This window comes from Dysidea avara, chromosome 1 (genome assembly GCF_963678975.1).
Source record: "Dysidea avara chromosome 1, odDysAvar1.4, whole genome shotgun sequence".
NCBI lineage: Eukaryota > Metazoa > Porifera > Demospongiae > Dictyoceratida > Dysideidae > Dysidea > Dysidea avara.
Window position 1 is genome coordinate 24799246 of NC_089272.1, and position 23453 is coordinate 24822698.

At 37.1% G+C, this 23453-nt stretch overlaps 2 protein-coding genes across 6 annotated transcripts in view; both read right to left on the minus strand.

The window, feature by feature from the left end:
• The window catches only part of LOC136260250 (uncharacterized), a 35725-nt gene that overhangs the window by 8477 nt on the left and 3795 nt on the right, over nt 1-23453 (minus strand). Inside the window, exons 2-5 of one of the 5 annotated variants that reach the window (XM_066053950.1) lie at nt 15729-16109; nt 13156-13416; nt 5210-5328; nt 4939-4999 (exon numbers count right to left, since the gene is read on the minus strand). In XM_066053950.1, the coding sequence (XP_065910022.1) occupies nt 4939-4999; nt 5210-5328; nt 13156-13416; nt 15729-16109 (822 nt within the window). Of the gene's footprint in view, nt 1-4938; nt 5329-13146; nt 13417-15728; nt 16110-23453 lie in introns of all 5 variants that reach the window. The other 4 variants (XM_066053958.1, XM_066053943.1, XM_066053936.1 and 1 more) reach the window with 4 other exon arrangements.
• LOC136260282 (zinc finger MYM-type protein 4-like) lies at nt 5343-8717 on the minus strand. The gene has a single exon (XM_066053966.1). The coding sequence runs from the start codon at nt 8377-8379 to the stop codon at nt 6769-6771; it is 1611 nt and encodes a 536-aa protein (XP_065910038.1). The 5' UTR covers nt 8380-8717; the 3' UTR covers nt 5343-6768.

Sequence of the window (23453 nt, forward strand, 5' to 3'; positions counted from 1 at the left end):
TTGAGTGGATATGTATCCATATGAACTCTAGAGGGTGACTTATTATCTCAAAGTACCCCTTGGTGGAACCAAATGGACATAATAATTTTATTAAGGTTTACAGCACAAGTGCTGAAGGTCTGTAGAACATCTGGTCCTACAGCCTGTTTAGAAAAAAAACACATTACTTGCACATGCTATAGTTGATTTGCTTCAAATTTGAAGGGCTATAATGTCTGCGTATTCATAGCACAAATTTTGTACAGGAAAAAGGGAGCTCTATGCAATTTGTTGTCACGCCTACAAGGTAATCCACATACTTGAAAATCAGTCTGTACATGAAATAACTGTTGTAGTGCAAACCTTAGGGGTGGTCCACAATTTTCTGCTTTTTTGCAAGCGTACAAAGAGTACTCTTTTTTCTAACCCCCTCCCCCCCAGCCCAAAGCGCACTGTATAAATGTTGACACATGAATGCATTGCATAGCAGAACAAACACATGGATACTTTTTAATATTGCAAAATTCATGTATGGTATTTGTTTTGTCTTTTAGGCATCTTATCATTTTGATGCTTTTGAAGCTGATCCCTGAAAGAAACATTCCTACACACAGCGGGCATTAGTACCTGATGCACGTTTGCAAATGTGTACATACACATCATAGAAACAGTTCTTGACTATCTTCAACGTGTTCATACAAAACCATTTCAACACTGGCAGTAGTAACAGTGGTACTAGTTTGTTGGGTATTCACCATAGTCTGAGGTGGTCTGGAGTCAGGAGATGTGGGTACACTCTGCAGAGACAGGTTTTCTCTATAGACAACCCACAACTACCACAACTATGTATGTAAACAAATTAGTACCCACATAATCCAGCCTCCCATACCCAACAGTATTCCTAAACCCACAATAACACCTTCTGCAGGTAGAAAACAAAAGCAACAAGCAGTGTAGCTACAAGCTATTCAGTTGTAACCGTTTATCTGTGTTAATTGCTATAGGCTAAGACTAAAGAGAAAGAAAAGTAAGTGCCGTTATAAAAGTATATAAAGCCTGTAGTATGTGTTATCACGCTGATAACTGTCTTACTTGTAGATTCAATGAGCTTTATCTTTCCTTTAACTTACATAAAGCTTCTTTTCATTGGTAGCTAACCCTAGCTACACTTGGCTTGGGCCCATGCATTAACAACATCAGCTCGCTTTAGTCCACCATTTATAATTGGACACTGAATAAGTAGCAGTAGAGGTTTACTGCTAGAGTCTTATCACTACATTCGGATTTCTCGCCAACTCACGTGATCGACATTTTTTAAAAGTGTACATGCAATTTTACCCCCTCCCCCCTAGTGTACGGTTTGTACGCTTGCGAAAAAGCAGAAAATTGTGGACCACCCCTTACAGTATATGGTTTAAAAATAATGAAAGCATAGCTAAGGAGATATAAAGCAAAAACCAACAAGTGAGATTGAGATACTCTAATAGAGCAGTCACTGAGAAGTAAAAATGTGCACAAATTAGCAGGAAAATTTCTCCAGGGTTTGACCTCAATACCTATACTTCCAAACTCTTTACCACTCTACCACTGCTGTCAGTTGCTCATGTCACTTGATTTCTACCTTATAAATGAAAGTACACTAGAATGACAAAGTTTTATATTCTCAAGGTATCAGTGGAAATTATATGTGACTAGGGAATTTGGAAAATCACCCATATGGGTGTGCATGAAATAATTAGAATTTTCGTGTTTAGTGGGTTGCTAATAAGAGATGAGCACAGTTTTGAAAATATTTCAAGAATTTTCTTGTATTGTAAGGTATTGAGAACGGCTAAAACCATCAATATGTAGATTTGCACTATAAAGTTTGTGATTTGATCATTAAATATTGTAGGTGTCAAATGCACCCACATGGGTGATTTTCCAAAATTCGGTTACATATTTGTATTGTATTAAAAGTGCTCAGAAAAAATTACGCTCTATTGGAGTACTAAAATATTGAAACAACACACACACACACACACACACACACACACACACACACACACACACACACACATGCAGTAGTGTGTCATGCAGCCAAGTACAGCTGGTGTGGGTGCATAAAAAAAAGACAAGTCTGTATTTTACAGCTTATTTTACGGAACAAAGAAAATGCCATTTTCGTGTATCCATAGCTTGACAGTGCCTGAACAGTAATTAACCATTTTTGCTGTGGAAACTTCTTCACCTCCCATTCCAAATTTGAGTCGAATCTGCCCATCCATCATTTGGTATCACCTTTGATTTCACATTTTTCATCCTGGCTTTTTTGGAGGGCTGCACCCTTTTTTTTTTGTTTTCGCAAGGTACATTAGCAATTGCAGCAATGCATTAGCTTATGTATAATAAATTGTAAATTATGCCACCATAACCATAACCATTTCATTGAATGTACAATGAAGTATATATAGTGACCATGCTTGATTAATGATTTTTAAACCAGGAACGTGTCCACAGCTGGCCAAAGGCTGGCTGTGGGCATGCGCCTGGTTTACTGAAATTGTTTTTGTAAAAGTGTGTGTGTGTGTGTGTGTGTGTGTGTGTGCGCGCGCGTGCGTGCGTGTGTGTGTGTGTACCTACCTATCTACCTATATTTGTCTGTATGCACCCACGTGAGCAAAATTGTTAAATGGTAAAAAGCAGCCAGGATGTAAGAATTGAAAGCTAAATTAAGTTTATATTAAACTTCCACACACATAAACTTTGCTCTGTGGTGGTTTCTTCTCGGTGGTCTGAAATACAGGTATGGCGACTCTTCTTGAAGTCTTCCTTTTTGGTTTTATAGACATTTAACAACTTCAAAACAACGTTGAAGGCCTCTTAGGCTACCAGAGATAGCGCATCCTTCAAGTTGAAAGGGGGAAATTACATTACCAGTACTTATGCAAACAAAAATGAAGGGCAGCCTTAAGGCTATCTCTAAACAATCTGCATGAGAAAATACGATATATAGACACACTATAAAACAAATGACACAACAAAAATAGTGTTCCAATACTACCTATTCTAACCCTGTCTTTATTCAGTATTGGAACAACTATTTTTAAAAACTCCCAATAACGAAACAAAACGAACCTCAAATCTAAAAAAATGGCTCTAATGTTATTCACTATTGGGGGCTGTGGTCTGTTTTTGTTTGAGCCAGGATATATTTTTGAATTATTAGTTCCAACACCTAAACATAGATGGAATAAATACAGTCAGTATTTGTGTATGAATTATGCTGTGTGAGAAGATACTTTTGTGTGTAATTTGCTGTTTAAAGTGGCTTGTTATAGTTATGCTTCATTAGCAGCACATAGCAACGCAATTACAGAATTATAAAATAATTCATGAATTATGAAATATGCTAAATTACAAATCTAATTATCTAGCTGAATTAATAATAGCAATAGCATGAATAAATATACATGGTTGATTAATTGCCTATTTAGTTAGAATGGGAAAGTATTAACTGCATCGCCGCCTGGTTTTTAGAAGTAGCATAACATCAATGCATTCAATTTAGCATCTAAAATCCACTGATAGAAAACTTGAATTACATGCATCTTATGGCTTGCTTTTAATTTTTGACTGCACACATTGCAAAATGATGCATAACTAAGAACCCGAAGTCACATTATTGTATCTATGCACAGAAATTGAATGGCACTCCACAGAGTGCAACTTGAACATGAAACTCTGCAGCACGGTTGTATGGTAATGTCAAGGTTTATACTCCAACAACAACTAAGTCCTTCAAATGTCAGTAAATTAATTGTTTTGCTTATAGGTAGCTAGATGCTAAGATACTGTAGTACCTTGCACTGGTGAAGTTCAAACTTCATGGTAAATTCCCTGTAGGTGTGTTTTTGTTGTAGTAGCAATCATACTGAGTCATTCACTTATCAGTAAGTGCAGAATCCCACAAATGACCAAGCATTTTATGAGGTGGCATCATTATAGGGGTCGCTTGATCTGCACTTTGCTGTATTACAAAATATATTAAACTTGCTTGAGAAATGAGTCTGCACCCATTCCAACTGTTGTACTGCTAATTCTCAAATGTTGTATACTTATAAACCGGTAATGAACTCCCTAACCCATTTCATGCAGATTTATAACCTGCTGCGGTATAATTTTTAAGCCATGATAAGTTGTATGATATCAAATAAATTGATACTAGTTACATATGTATATCATGGATATTGAGCAGCAATCATAATCAAGACACATGGTAGTGTGTTGTGTGGCCAAGAAAGTCGGCACACCACACTGTGCGTATATTTACAGGAAGAAACAAAATGTGATTTTCATGCATATGTAGCTCCATGCTCCCTTCTCGAATTGGAATCATTTTTATACTGCAAATGCTCACCACCTTCAGTACTCCATATACCAAATGTATGCAAGATTGTCTAACGCAACTGTGAAATATGAACCTTCAAAATTTGGCTTAATTTCTTCATTTTTTTGCTTCACTTAGGGGGTTCAGGGGCTTAGTTTATTTTTTTCACACACTTTACAAAAACCATTATAAAATACAAATGTGTAGCTCAATTTTCTTGAGCGTTGGCACACTTTAAGAGCATATTGCAGCACAATCACATGCCAAGTTTGGTGCAAATAGTCATAGAGCTATGGATAATTATTTGCATTTAAAAAGGTTGGACTTATTGGCACGCCAACAGGGTAAACCACTTATGGGATTAACTTTAAAATCGGTATGCACATAGGCTAACCAAACCTTTTGTGGTTTAAAAATCGCATTGATGGCTATAGTGTTACAAGGCAAAAACCAAACAACTGTAAATCATGGGGTCTAAATACTCTAATAGAACAGTCATCACTGCGGGGTTAAAAAGTGCATGAAAAATGTCAAAACAACTTAGCAGTATTCTAGCCAGAGACCTATATACAATTCCTATGTAATCTTACCAATTGTCTGTGTAACCATTGAACTAGTGGACATCCTTATTGTGCTCCTAGATATCCCTGTTGTACTGCTAGACATCCCTGTTATACTGCTAGACATCCCTGTTGTACTGATAGACATTCCTGCTGTACTGCTAGACATCCCTGCTGTACTGCTAGACATCCCTGCTGTACTGCTAGACATCCCTGCTGTACTGCTAGACATCCCTGCTGTACTGCTAGACATCCCTGCTGTACTGCTAGACATCCCTGCTGTACTGCTAGACATCCCTGCTGTACTGCTAGACATCCCTGTTGTACTGCTAGGCATCACTATTGCTCTAGTAGACATCACCATTGTACTGCTAGATGTCATGATTGCACTAGTAGACATCACTGGTGCAGATTCTGAAGCTACATATAGGAATGTAAAAATAACAACAGGATACATGAATTTGATGATTGAGTTTTGTACACTGCATGAAATTTTCCAGAGAAATTCCCAATCCCAGATATTGTGGCTTCTTTGGCACTAGATTGCATACAGGTATTTCCTGAGAATCAAACCACTGTTGTCTGGGATTGTTCTCTGTATCCAATGAAGTTTTATGTCACAGGTTTTGGCAATTGAATTCATTGCTTTGGCAATTGAATTCGTCACTTTGGCAATTGAATTCGTCACGTTGGCACAAGAATTCGTCATAATTAAATTGTCTTCAAGAAAGCAATCACTCATCACAAAGTGAATCATTTTCGCCATGGAGAGTTACGTTTGAGACACTAGAAGGTAATTGGAGCTGGTTGTACACCTAGCTGATAGCTGTCTGGCAAGTTAATTAGTTTGTTCACGAGTAACCACGCCCATCACTAATGGCGTAGTACAGCTGCGAATGTTGCTGAAGAAGTTGTAGTGGAAGAATTATCACTTTATAAAGAGTTGTTTATGACAGTTGTACCTGAACAAGATCTTGTAGCAGCTGCTACATCATGTTTTTGTGTTTTTTCCAGCTGCCAATCTTGTTACGGATGAATTTTCGTGCCAAAGCAATGAATTCAATAGCCAAAGCGACGAATTCAATAGCCAAAGCGATGAATTTTTTTGCCAACAGGACGAATTCAATTGCAAAAGCGATGATATCAATTGCCAAAACCTGTAATACTTTGACTCTCTGAATTAACATATGCTACTTTAGCTTCTCACAGGTGCTTAGTGGGATAGTACTTAGAAATACAAACACTAAATTTACATTCTTGAGATTGAATGTTAAAGAACTTACACAGAAAATTATTCACTACTAAGTGGTGCTGGGTACTAGTACCAAACATGAAATACATGGATTCTTCTTCCAGTGTGGCACATGCCAATTATACTATGGGTACCTGTGCTTTTGCTTGATACATACACACTTGTACCGAGATAAAAAAGGGCACAAAATATTTTGATAAAAGTTGTTAGAATTTGAACCAGGGACACACGCAAATCCTTAACCATGCACTGAGCTACTGCTACAGTATCACAACTGTTCACCTCACTTATAATTTCTACCTTATAAATAGATATTCTAGTTTAAATAATAAAGTTTATAATTTAACTTAGAACATGGCATGCATAGTATGCTTTGATCTTTGATATTTAATGAGGTTTCTAATATCACTAAGAAACCTGGTAGGAGGTTTCTAACTAAGTTTATTAGAAACCTGCAGACAATTGATAAAGCTCACTATGCAAGGGTATTCAATTTGTATTTAAAACCTAGGTCATGGTGTGTTAGATGTGATTGTGGGTTCTAATGAAAATGCTAAAAAAGGTACGAGAATCACTGTAGACAAACGTGCCCATTCATACATGACACATCAGTGATGATAGTTAATGTTAATGGTACAATTAGTTGCACCAACAAGGTTAATCCCTGAAGCCATGTTCTCTTGATTTTCACTCTTTTCTGGCTTGTCATGCTGCTTAACCTTCTCATCTGGTGATACTTTCAAATCTTGATCCTTAGTGGTAGTAACAGTACCATTTAGCACATCTGATGTTACAGTCCGCAATTTCTCACCAACCCGCTTATAAGCCCTCACAGCATTAGATGAGTGTCCCGTCCTTTGCATAATAAGTTGCTCATCTACTTTGGCTTCAAACAATCTGGTTGCATTTGTGGCGCGAAGTGAGTGGTTGGTAAACATTCCCTCAATTCCTGCTGCTACACACAATCTGCGAACAGTTTGCTGTAATGAATTATGCCCAATAGGTATTTTGTGATACCAACATTGTTCAGTTGGTTTAGCAAGTGGCTTTAGATAAAGTGCTCCATCTGGACGATCCTCTGGACACTTTGACATGTATAACTTGTAGAGCCTGACTAAACAACGTTCTGGATTATCATCATTAGCATACTGAACCACTTGCTTTTGCTCCCGCCTGCGGTGTACAAGACCTCCTTGATTTGCTTTAGACACGTCTTCTGTGTACATTACATAAGCCCGTCCATTAGTAGGTTCAAACAGCTGGATCTGTGAGGGATAATACCTCAATCTTCTATGCTCCACACCACTTCGTAATGCAAAGTAAAAACCTATATAATATATCAATGTGTTTAGTAGCTGTTGTGGATGTTTATCTCCAAGTAACCCCTGTTTCCACAAAGTATCTTCATGCTCCTCAGTAAGTATTTCAGCTTTTTTCACTTGATAATTGCCAGTAGATTTCAGTTCTTTCATGCGTGCATCTAAAGTAGCACGAAACTGACAAAACATAGGATCGGCTAGTATATTTACATCAGCTCTGTCTACTTCTCTTAACAAACGTAATAGTGCACAGCATATCTGATAAAGAGTATCAGGTGAGTATGGCCTACCATCTTTTCGCCTCACTTCAAGTACGAACTTCCCTAACCAAAAATTCATAGCTTGTTTCGACATTTTACAGAAATCCTCAAGTAGCTTGTGCTCCTTTTCCTCAGGCTCAACACATGAACACTGCAAACGATATTGAACCCACTCACGCCATATATTCCCCACCCATTTGTTCTGGTCTTGTGTTTTGACTGGTATTCCACGTTTCCTTGCTTCCTCAACTTCCTTGGATGTTTTTGGTGACCCATATCGTACACAACCTCTATTAACCACTCCGCTAGTCTCACTAACAGTTTCATTTTTACTACCTTCCTCAAACAATGTTGGTTGAGGTCCACCATCAGTCAGGTGACGCAGCGGAGATTGTTTACCTTCGAAATGCTGTGATGCAAGAAGAAGAATGTCATCAGTAACTTGATCGGGAAATTCTTCCTTAGTAAATTCTACGGACGAACAGTTGTTCAACTCTCGCTCAAACTGCTGTGATGCAAGTAGAAGGAGGTCGTCGGCTACGCGGCCAGAAAACAGTTCCTTAGCCACTTGTGAGTGAATTATCGACGTCTTCTTGACTTCAACACCTGTGCAGTTAAACTTTTCACAGTTAATAACCATGCAACAGAATGCTTACTTGTATTCTGCTGGCTCACAAAAGTTCGCACCTTGGTTCGCACCTCAACATCAGTTTCACCATCGCTGCTAGATTCAGATTCACTTTCCCAAGGTTCTCCCAACCCGAGTTTAAATCGTTTAGGGCATTTCCAACCTGGAGGAGGCTTCATAGGTTGAAACGGCTTGAACTTCAACTGTCCCGCCATTTTGAAAATAACTACGATTTCAAAACGTTTATCACACCCACAATCATAAGCAGATCACCGTCACAAGGTTTTAAATACATTTTGCAATGTTAATAAACCGAGCCATGTTCTAAGTCGGTTAGGAACCACGCCCTCGGCTCTTCGTGTTTTAGAAACCGAGCGAGACGCTTCGCTCGGTTTCTAAAGCCACGAAGAGCCTCAGTCTAGGTTCCTAACCTATACAAAGAAAATTATATATACGTAGAACATTCTTTGAAAAAAATGTGCACTGTATCAAATGGTACAGTCGTACCGTTTAAGTAGGGATCGTGGTGAATGTTTCGTGTGCCGCCCAAAATTCCGCCTTTAAAAATCATCCTACAGACATTGTATGCGGCGAAAACCAACCTTTATGGAATAGTACTAGTCCATATAATGCATAAAACAGCATTAAATACAACAAAACACTTACAGGTGGCCAGATATAAATTTTTTAAAAATCGCCGAAAACTCCAATTATAGTATCACTGCCTCACTGCCTCACTCACTGACCACAGATGCAAGCCTAGAGCCCAAACAAAGCAGTGCACGGTGACCATTGTACGCTACAACAACAAACTCACCAGTGGGATGTGCCTTTTGGGGTTCTGATGAGTGTACGCCCTGTGTGCCTTGTCTTTTCTTTTATCTTCAATCAGGCTGCTTGTCTTCTTCTTCATCCAATGAAACCATATCGAGGCATTAATTTTCCATATCAACACTTTCTTTAAGCAGCATAATAGATGCCACAAAATTATTTAAGATGCTTAGAGTACGCTACTGTACAGAGGTACTGGTACTCCACAATAGGTCACAAGATCATGCCCATTCTTTATTCTACGTATATCAATCTATCGACCAACACCACACCCCTTTTACGCTAGCTGTATTTGTGACCACACACCTTCAAGTTGGTAAGCTGATTCGAGATACTCTACCGTAGGTGGGGAAAGTTACACGTGGGATAAGTTTCGCGAATAGCACTTTCCTCTGTATATCGGCGGAAAAGTTTCGCGATGCTGATTGTGTATACTAATTTCTTACTGTACAAATACAAGCATGTAGACAGTCTAGCAAGCTAACCGGCATAAAAGTTTTGCGTTGGTTATTGCAATCGCGAAATTCATGAAACTTTTCCCATGCGTAACTTTCCCCGCCTACGGTAGTCTAATAATTGATTGAAACCATGATGAATACACCCTTTTTGGGCAAGCACATATCTTTTGCAGGCTGACTCGAGATACTCTAATACAGCAGTTACCCTAATAGAATAGTCACACGTTTATAGCTAGCTGTATGCTTTAACAAAAAACTAAACAAACTAGTATATTAAAAATTATGAATTTAAAAATGAAGTAGGGATCCAAGCGATAAAAAGTAGCGAAACAAGAGATGAACAATGGTAGTTATTACAGCATAGCTCAGTGGGAAATCCCTACTTTGGCATGGTATAACAATTATTTTGTGTTCAATGCCAAAGTAGGGATTTCCCACTGAGCTATGCTGTAATAACTACCATTGTTCATCTCTTGTTTCACTACTTTTTATTGCTTGGATCCCTACTTCATTTTTAAATTCATAATTTTTAATATACTAGTTAGATAAGGTCCGCAACACAAAAATTGATATCCTCCAATCAGCTACATAACTATTGTCATGTGTTAGGCATTTAGGCAAAGTGTAACTTGAATAACACCAAAGTGGCAGCCAAGTTTGTCACTTTTGTCTGGTAGAAAATGATGCAAAAGTCTTAAAATTAATACGTGATTTTTTTTTGCTGAACCAGTTTGTAGGTTTCTTCATATACCATGATATTCACTCAACATTGTTCAAGTAGTCTATCATCAACTCAAAGTATCGGTGGTTTGGTTTTATTTGTCAGTTTCTGGTAGCAGCACAAACTGTTCAGCTTTTGATGACGAACAAAACGTTACTTCTTCTGGAACACACGAAAAGCAGAGCAGCAACTGTGACATGGGTCAGCAATGATTAGTACTAGGTAAAGTACCTGCATGTGGAGCGTGGTTAAAATTGAAACTAACCATCTGGCTGAGCTATCTATATGCTGAAATTTGGCTAAAATGACATGGTTTTTGTAAACAAATACCAGAATGGTTGATGAATCAGTGAAACAGTCTCCAACAGCAATTATACAAAGCCTAACAATATGGCTATCTTGTCAGTAAACGCATAGAGCAACCTAATGCATGAAATAGGCACTCACATGATTGAAATTCAATTTGGAACAAATACCCTTGCAGTACACTTCTTTTGTAAATATTTGTGTGCTAATTGTTCATGGTCTGGGCCTGTGCAGGTGAGTCATACATTGTGATGCATTATAAAGAGAGCCTTAGACTGCTGGGCTAATTGAGATGTGAAACCCAATGTATACAAATTTATTGCCATTTTATTTTGAGTGATTTTTAAGGTCATTGGAATAGAGTATGGCTGTATTTTCCATGATTTGAAGTTCGATCATGTGAGTGTTAATTTCATGCATTGAATTGCTCTATGTATTTACTGGGAGAGATAGCCGCATTGTTAGATGTTTATTGGCTTTGTATCTTTGCTGTTGGAAAATTCATCAACCATTCTGGTAGAGTGTAATTGTTTACAAAATTTATGTCATTCTGGCTGAATTTCAGTATATACATGTAGATAGCTCAGCCAGATAGCTAGTAAGCTTCACTTTTAACCATACTCCACGTGCAGGTACTTTACCTAACACTGGCCATTGCTGACCCACAGTGCAGTTGCTGCTCTGTTTGTCCTGTGCTCCAAAGGAAGAAACATTTTGTTTGTCATCAAAAGCCACACAGATTGAGCTGCTACCAGAAATTAACCAATAAAATCAAACCACCGATACTTTGAGTTGATGATAGACTACATGAACAATGTTGTGGCACACAAAGAGCCCTACAAATCACTGCAGCGAAAATCATATGATTTTCAGACATTTTTATCATTTTCTACCAGAAGAAAGTGGCAAACTTGGCTATCACTCTAGTGCTATTCAAGTTACACTTAGCCTAACACATGACAATAGATATGTAGTTGATTCAAGGATATTGATTTTTTTTGCATATATTAGAGTATCACACAGTATGGTAGTACTGTATATTAGGGATCATGAAGGTTTGGGTTTTTCTGGCCAAAAAAATCAATCTAAAACCAGCCCCACAATACCTTAATGGCATCTTGGCAGTATTTGTTAGGTATAACCAAGCCCAAAAGTGTGAAATACTTCCAAAAAGTTGCTATGAAATTTAAAACAAAATACTTAGTGGAATTTTCCATTGCCTGACTGATTGACTGACTGACTGACTGACTGACTGACTGACTAATTCCTCGAGGCAAGCATAGCTAAGGATATGGACTTGATTTTTGCACTGTTCAAGACCACTTTAGCCCAATGCATGCTTCATGGACTTAACTGTGCCCTATTTTGTGTCCCACTTATTTTTTTCTGAAAATGCAAGGTGTTGATTCATGGTAGCACTGTGCGATGGTTTCTCTACATTTATCCAAGTATTCTGTTGTGACTGGATTGATTGCAGAGGTCCTTCTCCTAGTGTTCCTCATTTGTAATGCTGTGTAACTGTAACATAGCCAAAATGAATATAATGGCTACTGAACTTCACTAACTCAGTAATTGATAGTTGGGGCAGGCATTCAGATTAAAACAATAAGCCTGTTTCCATTGTAATGCAGTATACGTACATAGGTTCGCCAGCCATAATAATGTTATAAAAAGGTAAACAAACAAGTATAAGGAAAAATTAATAGTCAAATAAAACATGCAATTACAAAACAACTATAACTTTTTCCCTTCAATAATCATCATTGTGTCTAGATAAGAAGAAATGTGGGAAAAAACAAACCCCAGGGCCTTACACAGTACAAAATGAAGTGTAATCCAATCAAAACAGCCAAGCTGTGAAAAAAGGTGCGGCCTTAAAAGCCTGGGTTTAAAAAGTTGTGAAATCAAAGGTGGCAGCCAAGAAATGGCTGCAATGATGTTAATTACACTATAAATGCTAATAATGCACACAGCCATTTTAACATTTATTAGCATTAACACCATTGCAGTCATTTCTTGGCATCCACTTTTGACTTCACAACCTTAGAATGGACCATGTATGGAGCTAAGCATGTGTGAAAATTGCATTTTCTTATATGATTGGTGTTGCGCACCAGCTTTCTTGGCCCCACATAACACACTATCTTCTACAGGGTAAACTGCTTATGGGAATACTTGAAAAATGCTGTGTACATAGTCTAACCACTGTGACAGTACTTTTTGTGATTTAGAGTAACAATTAAAGAAATGCAAGTCTTCCATAATCATTATTGTGCCTGTAGATTAGATAGAAACGTAGGTCAAAGCCAGCTTACAACCAGCTATGAGGTAAGAAAATTGAAAAGAAATGAAATCCATGAAAAACTGGACATGGTGTGGGTCTTTAAAATGTATTTTGAAGGTCGTGCTGTATTTTCACAGCTGTTTTTTTTTCATGAATATATTATGTGTATATAAGTGTACCTTTCATATCTTTAGTCATCACAGTCACACTAGTAGGTCTGCCATTACTAACTAGGCTTACAACACGTACAGTGATATTATATGAGGTGTTACTGGTCAATTCAGTGAATGTTATAAATGTATTGTTGATCATCCTTATTGTACCATGAGATGGTGATATTGTAGCATTGTATCTTGATGAACCACATGATGGAGGAAGTGATGACAGAGAAACTGTAATGGTGCTAGTATTAGTATCAATCATTAATATTGTGGGTGGATCAAATGCATCTGTAAAAGAGTACATACATATTATAGTAAAATAAAAACATATAGACAATGTATATTAATTATTCTATTTGGATAGCCAAATTGCAAAAATGATATCACAAAAATAACGGCTGCTATAGTGTTAGCACTAATCATGTCCTTTACAACTTGTTAATGTTGGTAGTAGATCTAATGCTTTCTTCCTTTCTACTGGTATAAAACTGTAAACCTAAGTACCACACTGCATGGTGTCATTTACCAACCAACCTAATGGCTAGGGGATGACCTATTCATATTTACTAGCACCATAGAAAGGTGAGTGCATGATTAGTGAATCTTTCCCCCAAGCCAATCCTCTTAGTGGGAACCTGTAACACAATGTTTACATGTATGGTGCAAAACTGCAATATTGGAGGTTCCGTCCTGACAAGAATGCACAAAAGATACACTCACCCAGATGAGGATGCAGTCTGGTTGTTAAGCGCATATGCCTACTAAAAGTTCACAAGAAAATTAATGTGATTATAATAGTTATTAAGTGCATGCGCCTAAAATAAACCTTGTTTTTGATTATTATGGATTCACTCTCTTGGGGTGGTGTGAACTGCAGTTATTACATGTACAATATTTTGAATCAAGTTTTTGTGTACTGAATCCTTCATGTGGAGCATACTACAGAAGACCACATCGTTTGGTAAGCACGTATATTTTGGCTTTGTACTTTGTGAAACTTTGCGCTGTACACTACTAGCAAACCTCTAGCGCTTCTTCTTTTGTATAGCTTCATCTCATGTTGAAGCTTTGTGTTCATCCACATGTACTTATGAGCCATGATTAAGTATGAGAAACGGGTATGCGCTTAACAGGAAACATGCGCTTAATAGATATGTGTGCTTAACAACCAGACTCTACGGTATTATATAGTAAGTAATAATATCATGGACATATACAGTACTTAAAGTTATAGGTAGCAAGCCTGGGACAAAATTTATAATATAATATGTAATATAATAATTGCAATGCTGTTAATACTAACAATGCATGCAGCCATTATTAAAATTTATTAGCATTAACATCAATGCAGCCATTTATTGGCCACCACCTTTGATTTCACAACTTCATTATTCCAGCTTTTTAGGTCACACTATTTTTCACAGCTTGGTGTGGATTTTCCATGTGACAAAACATATATACCTTTATGGAAAAGTATTAATGTATCTAATGTCAAATCTAGCATTAAACTTAGATCAGGACACATGATAGAGTGTCGTGCAGCCAAGTACAGCGAGTGTGGATGTGTGACAGACATGTGTTGTTTTTACAGGAACCAACAAAATGCTGTTTCACACATTCATAGCTCAATAGTGTCTGAACAGAATTTAACCAGTTTTTGCTACAGAAACTCCCTTGGGGTAGGGCACCTCCTATTTTAAATTTGAGTTGAATCCGGACAGCCATTACTGAGATATGTTCCTTCAAAATTTGTCTGATTTTCTTTGTATTTATTGAACTAAGACCAACAGAAGTATATGTGATTTTGAAAATTGTTAAAGCAAATTGTTGGTCATTCCTACAAGGGTAATCCACTTGACAGAATAATTTGAAAATTGGTTTGCAGATGAAGTTACCATTGTAGTAAAAAAACCTTTTGTGGTTTGAAAGTACTGAGAGTATCCAAGTTTTGAACCAGGGACCTCCGCACCTATATACCTAAGCCACTCTTCCACTGCTGTCAGTTGCTCACCTCACTTAATTTAATAAAATTTCTGGTTTAGTACCCTAGAATGAACTATTCTAAATGCATTCCACTGAAGTGCTCAGAAAAAAAACGTGCGCAACAAAGTATGACAATCACTACAAAAATTATGAAAATAGCCTATATCAAGTGTGTCATGCGGCCAAGTACAGCCGGTGCATACTCGTTTTAAGGAACCAAGAAAATGCCATTTTCATGTATCTGTAGCTTAATAGTGCTTGAACAGTAATTGACCATGAAAATTTCCTCAGGGTAGGGCATTTCCCATTCCTAATTTGAGTCAAATCTGCCCAGCTATTATTGGGATATACACACCTTCAAATTAAAGTTCAGTCATCTTATTTTGATTCTTCATAAGCTATACATATATTATAGCTACACAGTCCCTTCAACAATTTCTGTAGTAAAGGGGAAAAAGTTGAAAACCTACTTTTAGTCTGCTGCCTGCAGTGAACTGAGTGCAGTAGATCCCATATAATGACTGCAATCTTCACTGAACATGCTAGAGCATAGCACATCAGTACAACTGCTGCCATTATTCACAATTTAAGAAGTTATGTACATTATATACACTCACCAACTAGTGTAATAGTTCCCACTTTGCTCTTAATGATGGTATGATCATCTAATTGAAAACTACACTGATATGATGACTGGTTGTAAGTTTCATCCACTGAACTAATTAACAGTGTACTATTGATACTACTGTTAACATCTTGATTGGTCAAATCAGGTACCCATTCTAATTTATCACCAGAATTATTATTGATATCAGTTGTATTTCTAGTTACATCACTGATAACAGAACCATTCTCAGCTCTTCTAATAATCCTCCAGTTTGGTACTGTAGTGTTAGTAGGAGCTCCAGTAAAACCACAAGGTATTTCTATGGCTAAGATTTGTTTTTCCCCATTAAGACATTTTGTAACATTATTAGGACCTTTATTGATCATTAAACCTGTAAAGTTAAGGAAGTAAGTCACAGGTACACTACATAATAATTACTTGCTATGTATTTATGACTACTGTTAATTTAATATACACTGCATTGCACTGTTACAGCTAAATCAGGATAATTCAGTCAATTTTTTTTGTCACTGGCTGAATCGACAAAATTAAAATGATGAATAATTTTTAATTATGAACAAGCAAACGGTTAGCCAATGTTGTCGCAGATAACTTTGTTTAATTACTTCCAATGAAATTTTCTTGACCCAAATGGCCCACTATCTGCAATGATTCCCTCACTGCAGGTGATATCTCTAGCTAACAGAGGGGTCGAGGAAGAATTGAAGAAGGCCAAAACAGCATAATCTGTATGCCAAGTGAGTATGTAGCTGTTACAAGTAACTACTGCATGTTAATTATATCATATATATATGACAATACATGTATGGCAGAACCCAGCTACACAGCACCACGAGGTGCTGATATTTACTATATAGTCCTGCACTTTTCAGTAAACAAGCCAGCTAAAAAGTTCTTGAAAAACCAGTTTACTCTGTGGTATTCAGATCAATTCAAGTAGTAGCTAGAAGTGCAAAATGGTATGTCCATGGAGAATGTTGTCTTGGAACCTGTAAACTTAAATATTCAATTTCAAGGGCGGATTTGGGGGGGGTGTGTGTGCTTGGGGTGCTGAAGCACCCCCTCCAAAATTTTACCATGTGCAAGCTAGGAAGCTTCTAGAAGTTTTAGCAATTGCATCTTATACGTATGCATGGGCAATGAAAAGATGGAAAGAGAAGGGAGAATGGCTAATCTTTACTTAGAATTACTAAGAGGGGTTAAAATTATACTTTTGGTGTGATACTTAACCTAAACACTGCTAAAAATCGAAATGCTCTAATAGAACAGTCAACTACTGCAATAGAACATCCATCATAATGTTTTTTTCAAGAAGTTGCCAGTGTGTTTTCTTGACCTGTGCACTGCTATCTTACCATTGTTCCAAACATCCTGCCATATGCTAATCACTTTCTGAGAACAACTTTTGTCAAATAGTTTAATGTTATTCAGTTCTTGCTATATTGATGCTTGGGTTAACATACTTAAGTAAAACAGTTAATTTCTTAGCATGTATACAGTTAACAAGGCTGTAGTATTTGAGAACTGCTTGTTTTTGCTTTGTCAGTACCAAAGTTCCATGCTGAATCTAGCATCAATTGAAGCTAATAAAATTTAATTTCATACAGGGTTTGCACTCCCAAACCCCTTGAAGCTGAACTTTATAAGCTCAAACAATACCACAGCATTTACACTGTCATGTTATAAGGGGAGAGTTGGAGCCAAAAACTAGTTGCATATATAAGTGACTTTCGACTCTGGTTGTAAAAAATTAATATGGTGATGGGGCCATATACACCTGTAGTTGAAAAAGTCGAATTGAAATAGTAACAGAACAGTCTGTGTATATACTACTAAGTTGAAGTTATTTTTGTGTGCATTTTAAATCTCTACAGTGACCTTAAGATCCAATCCTGTGTATGTCTTTGACAATCCACTATTATGTATTGCCTTATAATCCAATGGCATTTAAAGGTGTAGTTCTGTTTTTCTAAAATTGCTTACAACTGAACTCTTCCATCTTGTACCCCCACAATCTTTCAGTACAGTACAGTATTTGGTTAAAAATAGCTTCCAGATTCAACCTTGTGATAGCTATATTCTAAAAATTTCCAGAGGAAGCATCACCCCAGACCCCCCTAGCTGGAAAATTCTATGTATGTGTACTCTACACACCGCATGGTGAGTGTATACTTGCCCTCTCTTCATTGTTACTCTTTGGATGTTATAGTTTGAGCCATGAGACTGTAAAACACACTAGCTATACCTTAAGCCAAGCAATACGCTAAATTTAGCGATCTTGAATATTTATGAATTTACCATATAAATTTTATTAATTTGTGAATTGATGTAATCAATTACCAAACTCTAAATTGCTAAATTCAGTGTACCGCTAAGTTAAGGTATTTCAAACACAAAATTAATGGCAAGTATTGATCATGTACAGCTCCATCCTTCTCCTTCCTGTTCTTTATGTAAAGAATATATTATTAGTTACTGGCTGTGCCCTTATATGACAACAACTAGTATTACAACTGTTCTGGAATAATAGCGTCATTTCATCATTATTACACTTAGGCGACTCACAATGCTTTACAAGCATTGTGAATCATTTAAACAAAGTGGCATCATTTTTCAGTCAAACATATTGCCAAATTTTAATACCTAATAGGTTAAACTTGCAAAACTTTTCTGTGGGGGCATGCTCCCAGACCCCCCTAGATAGAGCATGCTCTGCATGCTGCTATGTATAGTAGTTGTATTAACCAGTTGTCACTTTTCTTAGCCAACCAACCATTGTTAGCACCTCTCCTTCTGAAATCCTAGATCCACCCCTGTATTCTACTAATGAACTTGAGAGAATGGCACAGTAAGTGCTTGATGGGCACACATCTGATAATGAACTTGATGACTTATTATATTATATGACATGGACGAGGAAATGTCTCATTGTCCAAATGTCCATATGAGGCAATGCCAAATGATGACCTCAGCCAATACCTCAAATCACTGAAACTGGTAACTGGTACCATCTACAGAACAAGTGACTACTTCAGGGCTGCTCAGTCAGTGTACACAGATAGCATCTGATATGGAGCTTAAATTTCAATCGCAACCTAGCTACAAGGAACATCCTTGTTGGTGAATGGAACTAGGTAAAAATAGCTGACTTTGGCATGAACCAGAATTTATATGACTCAGATTGCTATTGTGTAAGGGGACATGCCATAGTACCAATCAGATCGAAATGGACAATAATGAACAAAATGGACAACCAGAGTGAAATGAACAATGATCATACATCATACCTCGTATGGACAGTGATCATACCCCAGTATGGATGAGTTTACCCTCAGAGAATGAAGAACCTAGCAATGATGAAGAACTTGCTAACAATGAGGAACTCGCTGAAGATGAAGAATCTCGGGACTAGGCTGATTATCAGAACAGCAGAATCTCAAAAGCTGGTACACAGAATGTTTGTCTTGAGTTTTTTTCTTGTTTTACTCTATCGTATAATATTCTCTCAGTAATGATGATATCTGTTAATACTAGTAATAGCATGGGTAGCAGTGAAATTTGGGATAAATACCACGAGTGTTGCATACTTGCATTGAAAATGGGTAAAATTTCATGAGGTAAAGCCGAGTGAAATTTCCATTTTCAATACAACAAGAGTGGTATTTATCCCAAATTCCACTGCTACCCATGCTATTCTGAGTTAATACCATACTCGTATTTTGGTTGCCAAGCAACAGTTGTTATGGTCTGGTTGCTATGGCTCAAATGGAGAATCAAATCAAAATAGTTCATAGCAACCATTGCTAGACAACCACCAATGTGGTGACCTTAGCAACCATTGCCATGAAGACCATTTCTAAGGTAATAAACATTTTGGGCAATAGCAAACCATACCATAGCAACCATTGCTAAGCAACCGTACTACACACTCTAGCCAATGAAATTGCAATTACAACTTTTCACTGCTACCAGCGAAATTTGGGATAAATTTCACTGCTGTTATTGGGACTTTTGTATGGCAGTGAAACAGGTATGGTATTAGGCATTAAACAGTATACATAACCATTTAAATAAATGCAGAGGCAATTAACACTGATCATCAGTGTCAATAAACACCACCAAAAGCTATTGACAGTGACCAAGCAACTCAAGCATCAAACACATTGGTGTATGAAGGTAGGGTTTTTTGGTGAGTTCGAACAAGGCGACCATCTCAGTGAAGCCAGTAGCTTACCAATAACCATAGATATAATCTATGCAAAAACTTACCTTCATACATACATGCAGTTAAAGACATCATTATGCTTAACAGGCAAACTTCTGTGTTAACATTAGGGCTGTGTTCAGTCTTTGTTTCTTCTTCACAGGTCTTCTTAAATATAGCATCTTTTTCAACTACTTAAGCAGTACTACTGTACTATACTGTTTGATAGCATAAAAATAATCTTGATTCTTGCACAGTGTATAATTATGTCAAAGCTATGATTGTCTGACTCAACAGATGATTTTGTTGCTACAGTATTGCTAGCTAGCTAGTTATACCATTTAGAAGAGCCATCAACAAGGAGGATATGCTGTCTATGGCTACAGATAAATTATGTGAAAGACTCATCTTCATGGGGTATGGTCATGCCATGAACGGCTTACCACATTCAGGGCTAAAATTGGCACTGCAGTCCGGCAGTGACCGTATACTATAGTAATAGCTAGCTAGCTACCTAGTAGAAATCACCACCCTTTGGTCACTTGGTTTGGGAAAAACACTTGAAATTACACTTGTACACAGTGTACATTAGCATTGCTGTTAGACTCCTTGCAGTCTGGAGTACTACTGCCGTAAAATATTTCCATTAATTTTGAAAGTGATGAAAATTTGTTGCATTGAAGGTTTATTAGATGAATGTTATTTGAAGTTGAAATTTTCTCTATGAATTTTTATTTTATATGACAAGTAGCCTCAAGATTTTGAAAAATTACCAAAAAATGAGCAGTTAATTGTAAAAAAAAAAGAATTAAAAAGGAATTTAAAATACTTTCGGCTTTACATACAATTTTATTTTGGCTTAAAAATTCTATATGTATATGTAGGTATAGTAGTATTATTTGACATGGCTTAAATATTACATTTTCAGCAAACAACACCATAGTTGCTCTTTACACATGGTATGTACAGCCAAGAAAGCTGGCACACCACCACACCATGTGAATATCGATCAAAAGAAAGAACTTTGACTACATGTGTTACAGTAGCTCCACAGTTCCTTCTTCAAAACACAACATTTTTTGCTTTAAATGGAACTTCCTGCCAGGTAGTGCAGACAATGCACCAAATTTGATCAAATTCACTCCAGTCATTCCAGAGATATGGGTGGCCAATATTTCAATGTTAGGGGTTGTATTAAAATGCTATCCCACTAGGGACCTGTGAGAAGGCTAAAGCCTGTAAATACAGGGAGTCAGAAACATGTAATTGAAACATTGAAGAATGCAAAAAAAAAGTCCCAGACCCAGTGGTGACTTGATCCCCCACAACATGCAGTCTAGGCATGCGCCAGAGGAATAACAACAGCTGGGATCTGGGATCTTCTCTGCATTCAGCCTGTACTTAATCATTGACTTCTCGCCAGCAAGGGGGTTTTATTAAATGCTATCCCACTAGGATTTACAGGGACCAATAGTCTCCTACTTCCTTTCACACACTTTGCAATATAAAAAGCAAATAAGCAACTTGATTGTCTTGAAATTTCGTACTGATATAAGTAGAGTGAATAAATTTTGCTATGAACCTGATAAACATTCACAGTGTTATGAACATTTCTTTGCATGGAAAAACTTGAAAATTGGTGTGTACATAATAATAAATTAACCATCGTAGCAGTACCTTTTGAGAAATTGCAGTAACTTACAGCTATACAGAGTTACAAAGCAAAAGCCAAGCAAGCACGAATTTTCAAGGTTGAGATTGTCTAATAGAACAGTCACCATGGTGTAGAGTGCTATCAATTTCTACCTTATTAAAGTTAAAATTTTAATAAATCATCAGTGGTGATTCTAGAGTGTTTTAGAAAAAATTCTAGGTGCATTGTATTAAAAGTCCTAAAAATGTACACTCTATTTGAACATTACAATAATATTAACAATAGTTTATAAAAAGCATGCAGTACAATGTAGTAATAAATTCTGTTTTTAGTAATAACCATCGTTATATTTTTAGAAATGTGAGTAAAAACTCCAAAGCCAGTTAATGGCTGGTTTTTGGGGCCACATAAAACACAAAAAGCAGTGAAATGAGTTTAAAGCAACCCTTGGCAACCACAACTTATTTTATACTGAACTGTTATAGTTAGGAGTATACTGCCTAGTTGATTTTGTGTGGTGCTCACTTTCAGATCAGCAAACTATAATACTAGATAATGCTCTACATATTTCTACCTTAAAATGTTTGAACTGCCAGTGCATGGAATAAATGTTTAATAATGGACAAGTATAAGGAAAATTAGGAATTTAAAGTTTGATTAGGGATCACAGAAAATAAAAGTAATGGATATGGTAGAAACTAAGGGAAATACAGTAGTTTCTCCATAAATCAGGGGCAGATAAGTACTGAGAATGCTTCGTTATAAATGTTTATTTGAGTCCAAATGGAGATATCTCTATGTTTAACATGCTGGCTTGTTTGACTCTTGTTTCTTTACTTTTCAGCGATCTCTATTCCCAAATTGCATTTTTTTTACACTAGTTTGTTTACTTTGTATAAATCCATTTATACAACACCATACAGTATGGTAGTATTGTGTATTAGGGATCATGGAGATTTGGATTTTCCTAGCCAAAAAATTCCCCCAAAACCAGCTTCACAACTCCATCCTGGCACCGTGGCAGTATTGGTTAGGTATAACCAAGCCCAAAAGTGCCTTTAGTACAATCTTAAAGGCTTCCAATAAATTGTTACGAAATTTAAAAAAAATATATTGGGTGAGCCTGAGCAAGCCCCACAAATGGCAGTAGTCACTTCGTACATCTGACTCGTATGTTTGACCATTCCCGAGAGTTTACGCAACAAACACAAAAGCCCCACACTGGTTGTAATTGCTCACACATGTACAACCGTTCCTGAGATTTTACGTAACAAACATGGAAAAAAGTGCCTCATGGCTTAGAATTTGTCATTTGGCTCTCAACTTCTTATCTACATTGACATGGACAAAGAAGACCGTCTTGGAAGAATGCCAGGAGAGAACGAGACAGGGCGAGGAGGGAACACTGGTTGGTGAATGGTACATGCGTCATGTTCATGAAAATTTCCTGTACGAAAAAGGCCGTATTTGTACCACATGGCTTAGAATTTGTCACGTGGGTTACAACTTCTTATCTACATAGACATGGACAAAAAAGATCATCTTAGAAGAAGGCCAGGAGAGAACGAGACAGGGCAAGGATGGCAGCAGAAATTCCAGATGAAGCAGAAGCAAGTAGACACTTCGTAGATGCTATGTACACTTGCAGAAGAGAGCAGCATGCAGTTGGCCAATGAAACTGCAGAAGACAGAGAGATAAGATTAGACGATCAACACCAATTCATGCATATAGATCATGGCACCAGTAGCACCAATGCTGCAGAATTTCTGTTTTAATCAACCAAGTGGCATTGAATTTCATGCATTAATTATTTTATTCTGTTCCTTTTAGTATTTCCCTTGCCATGCCGCTTTAG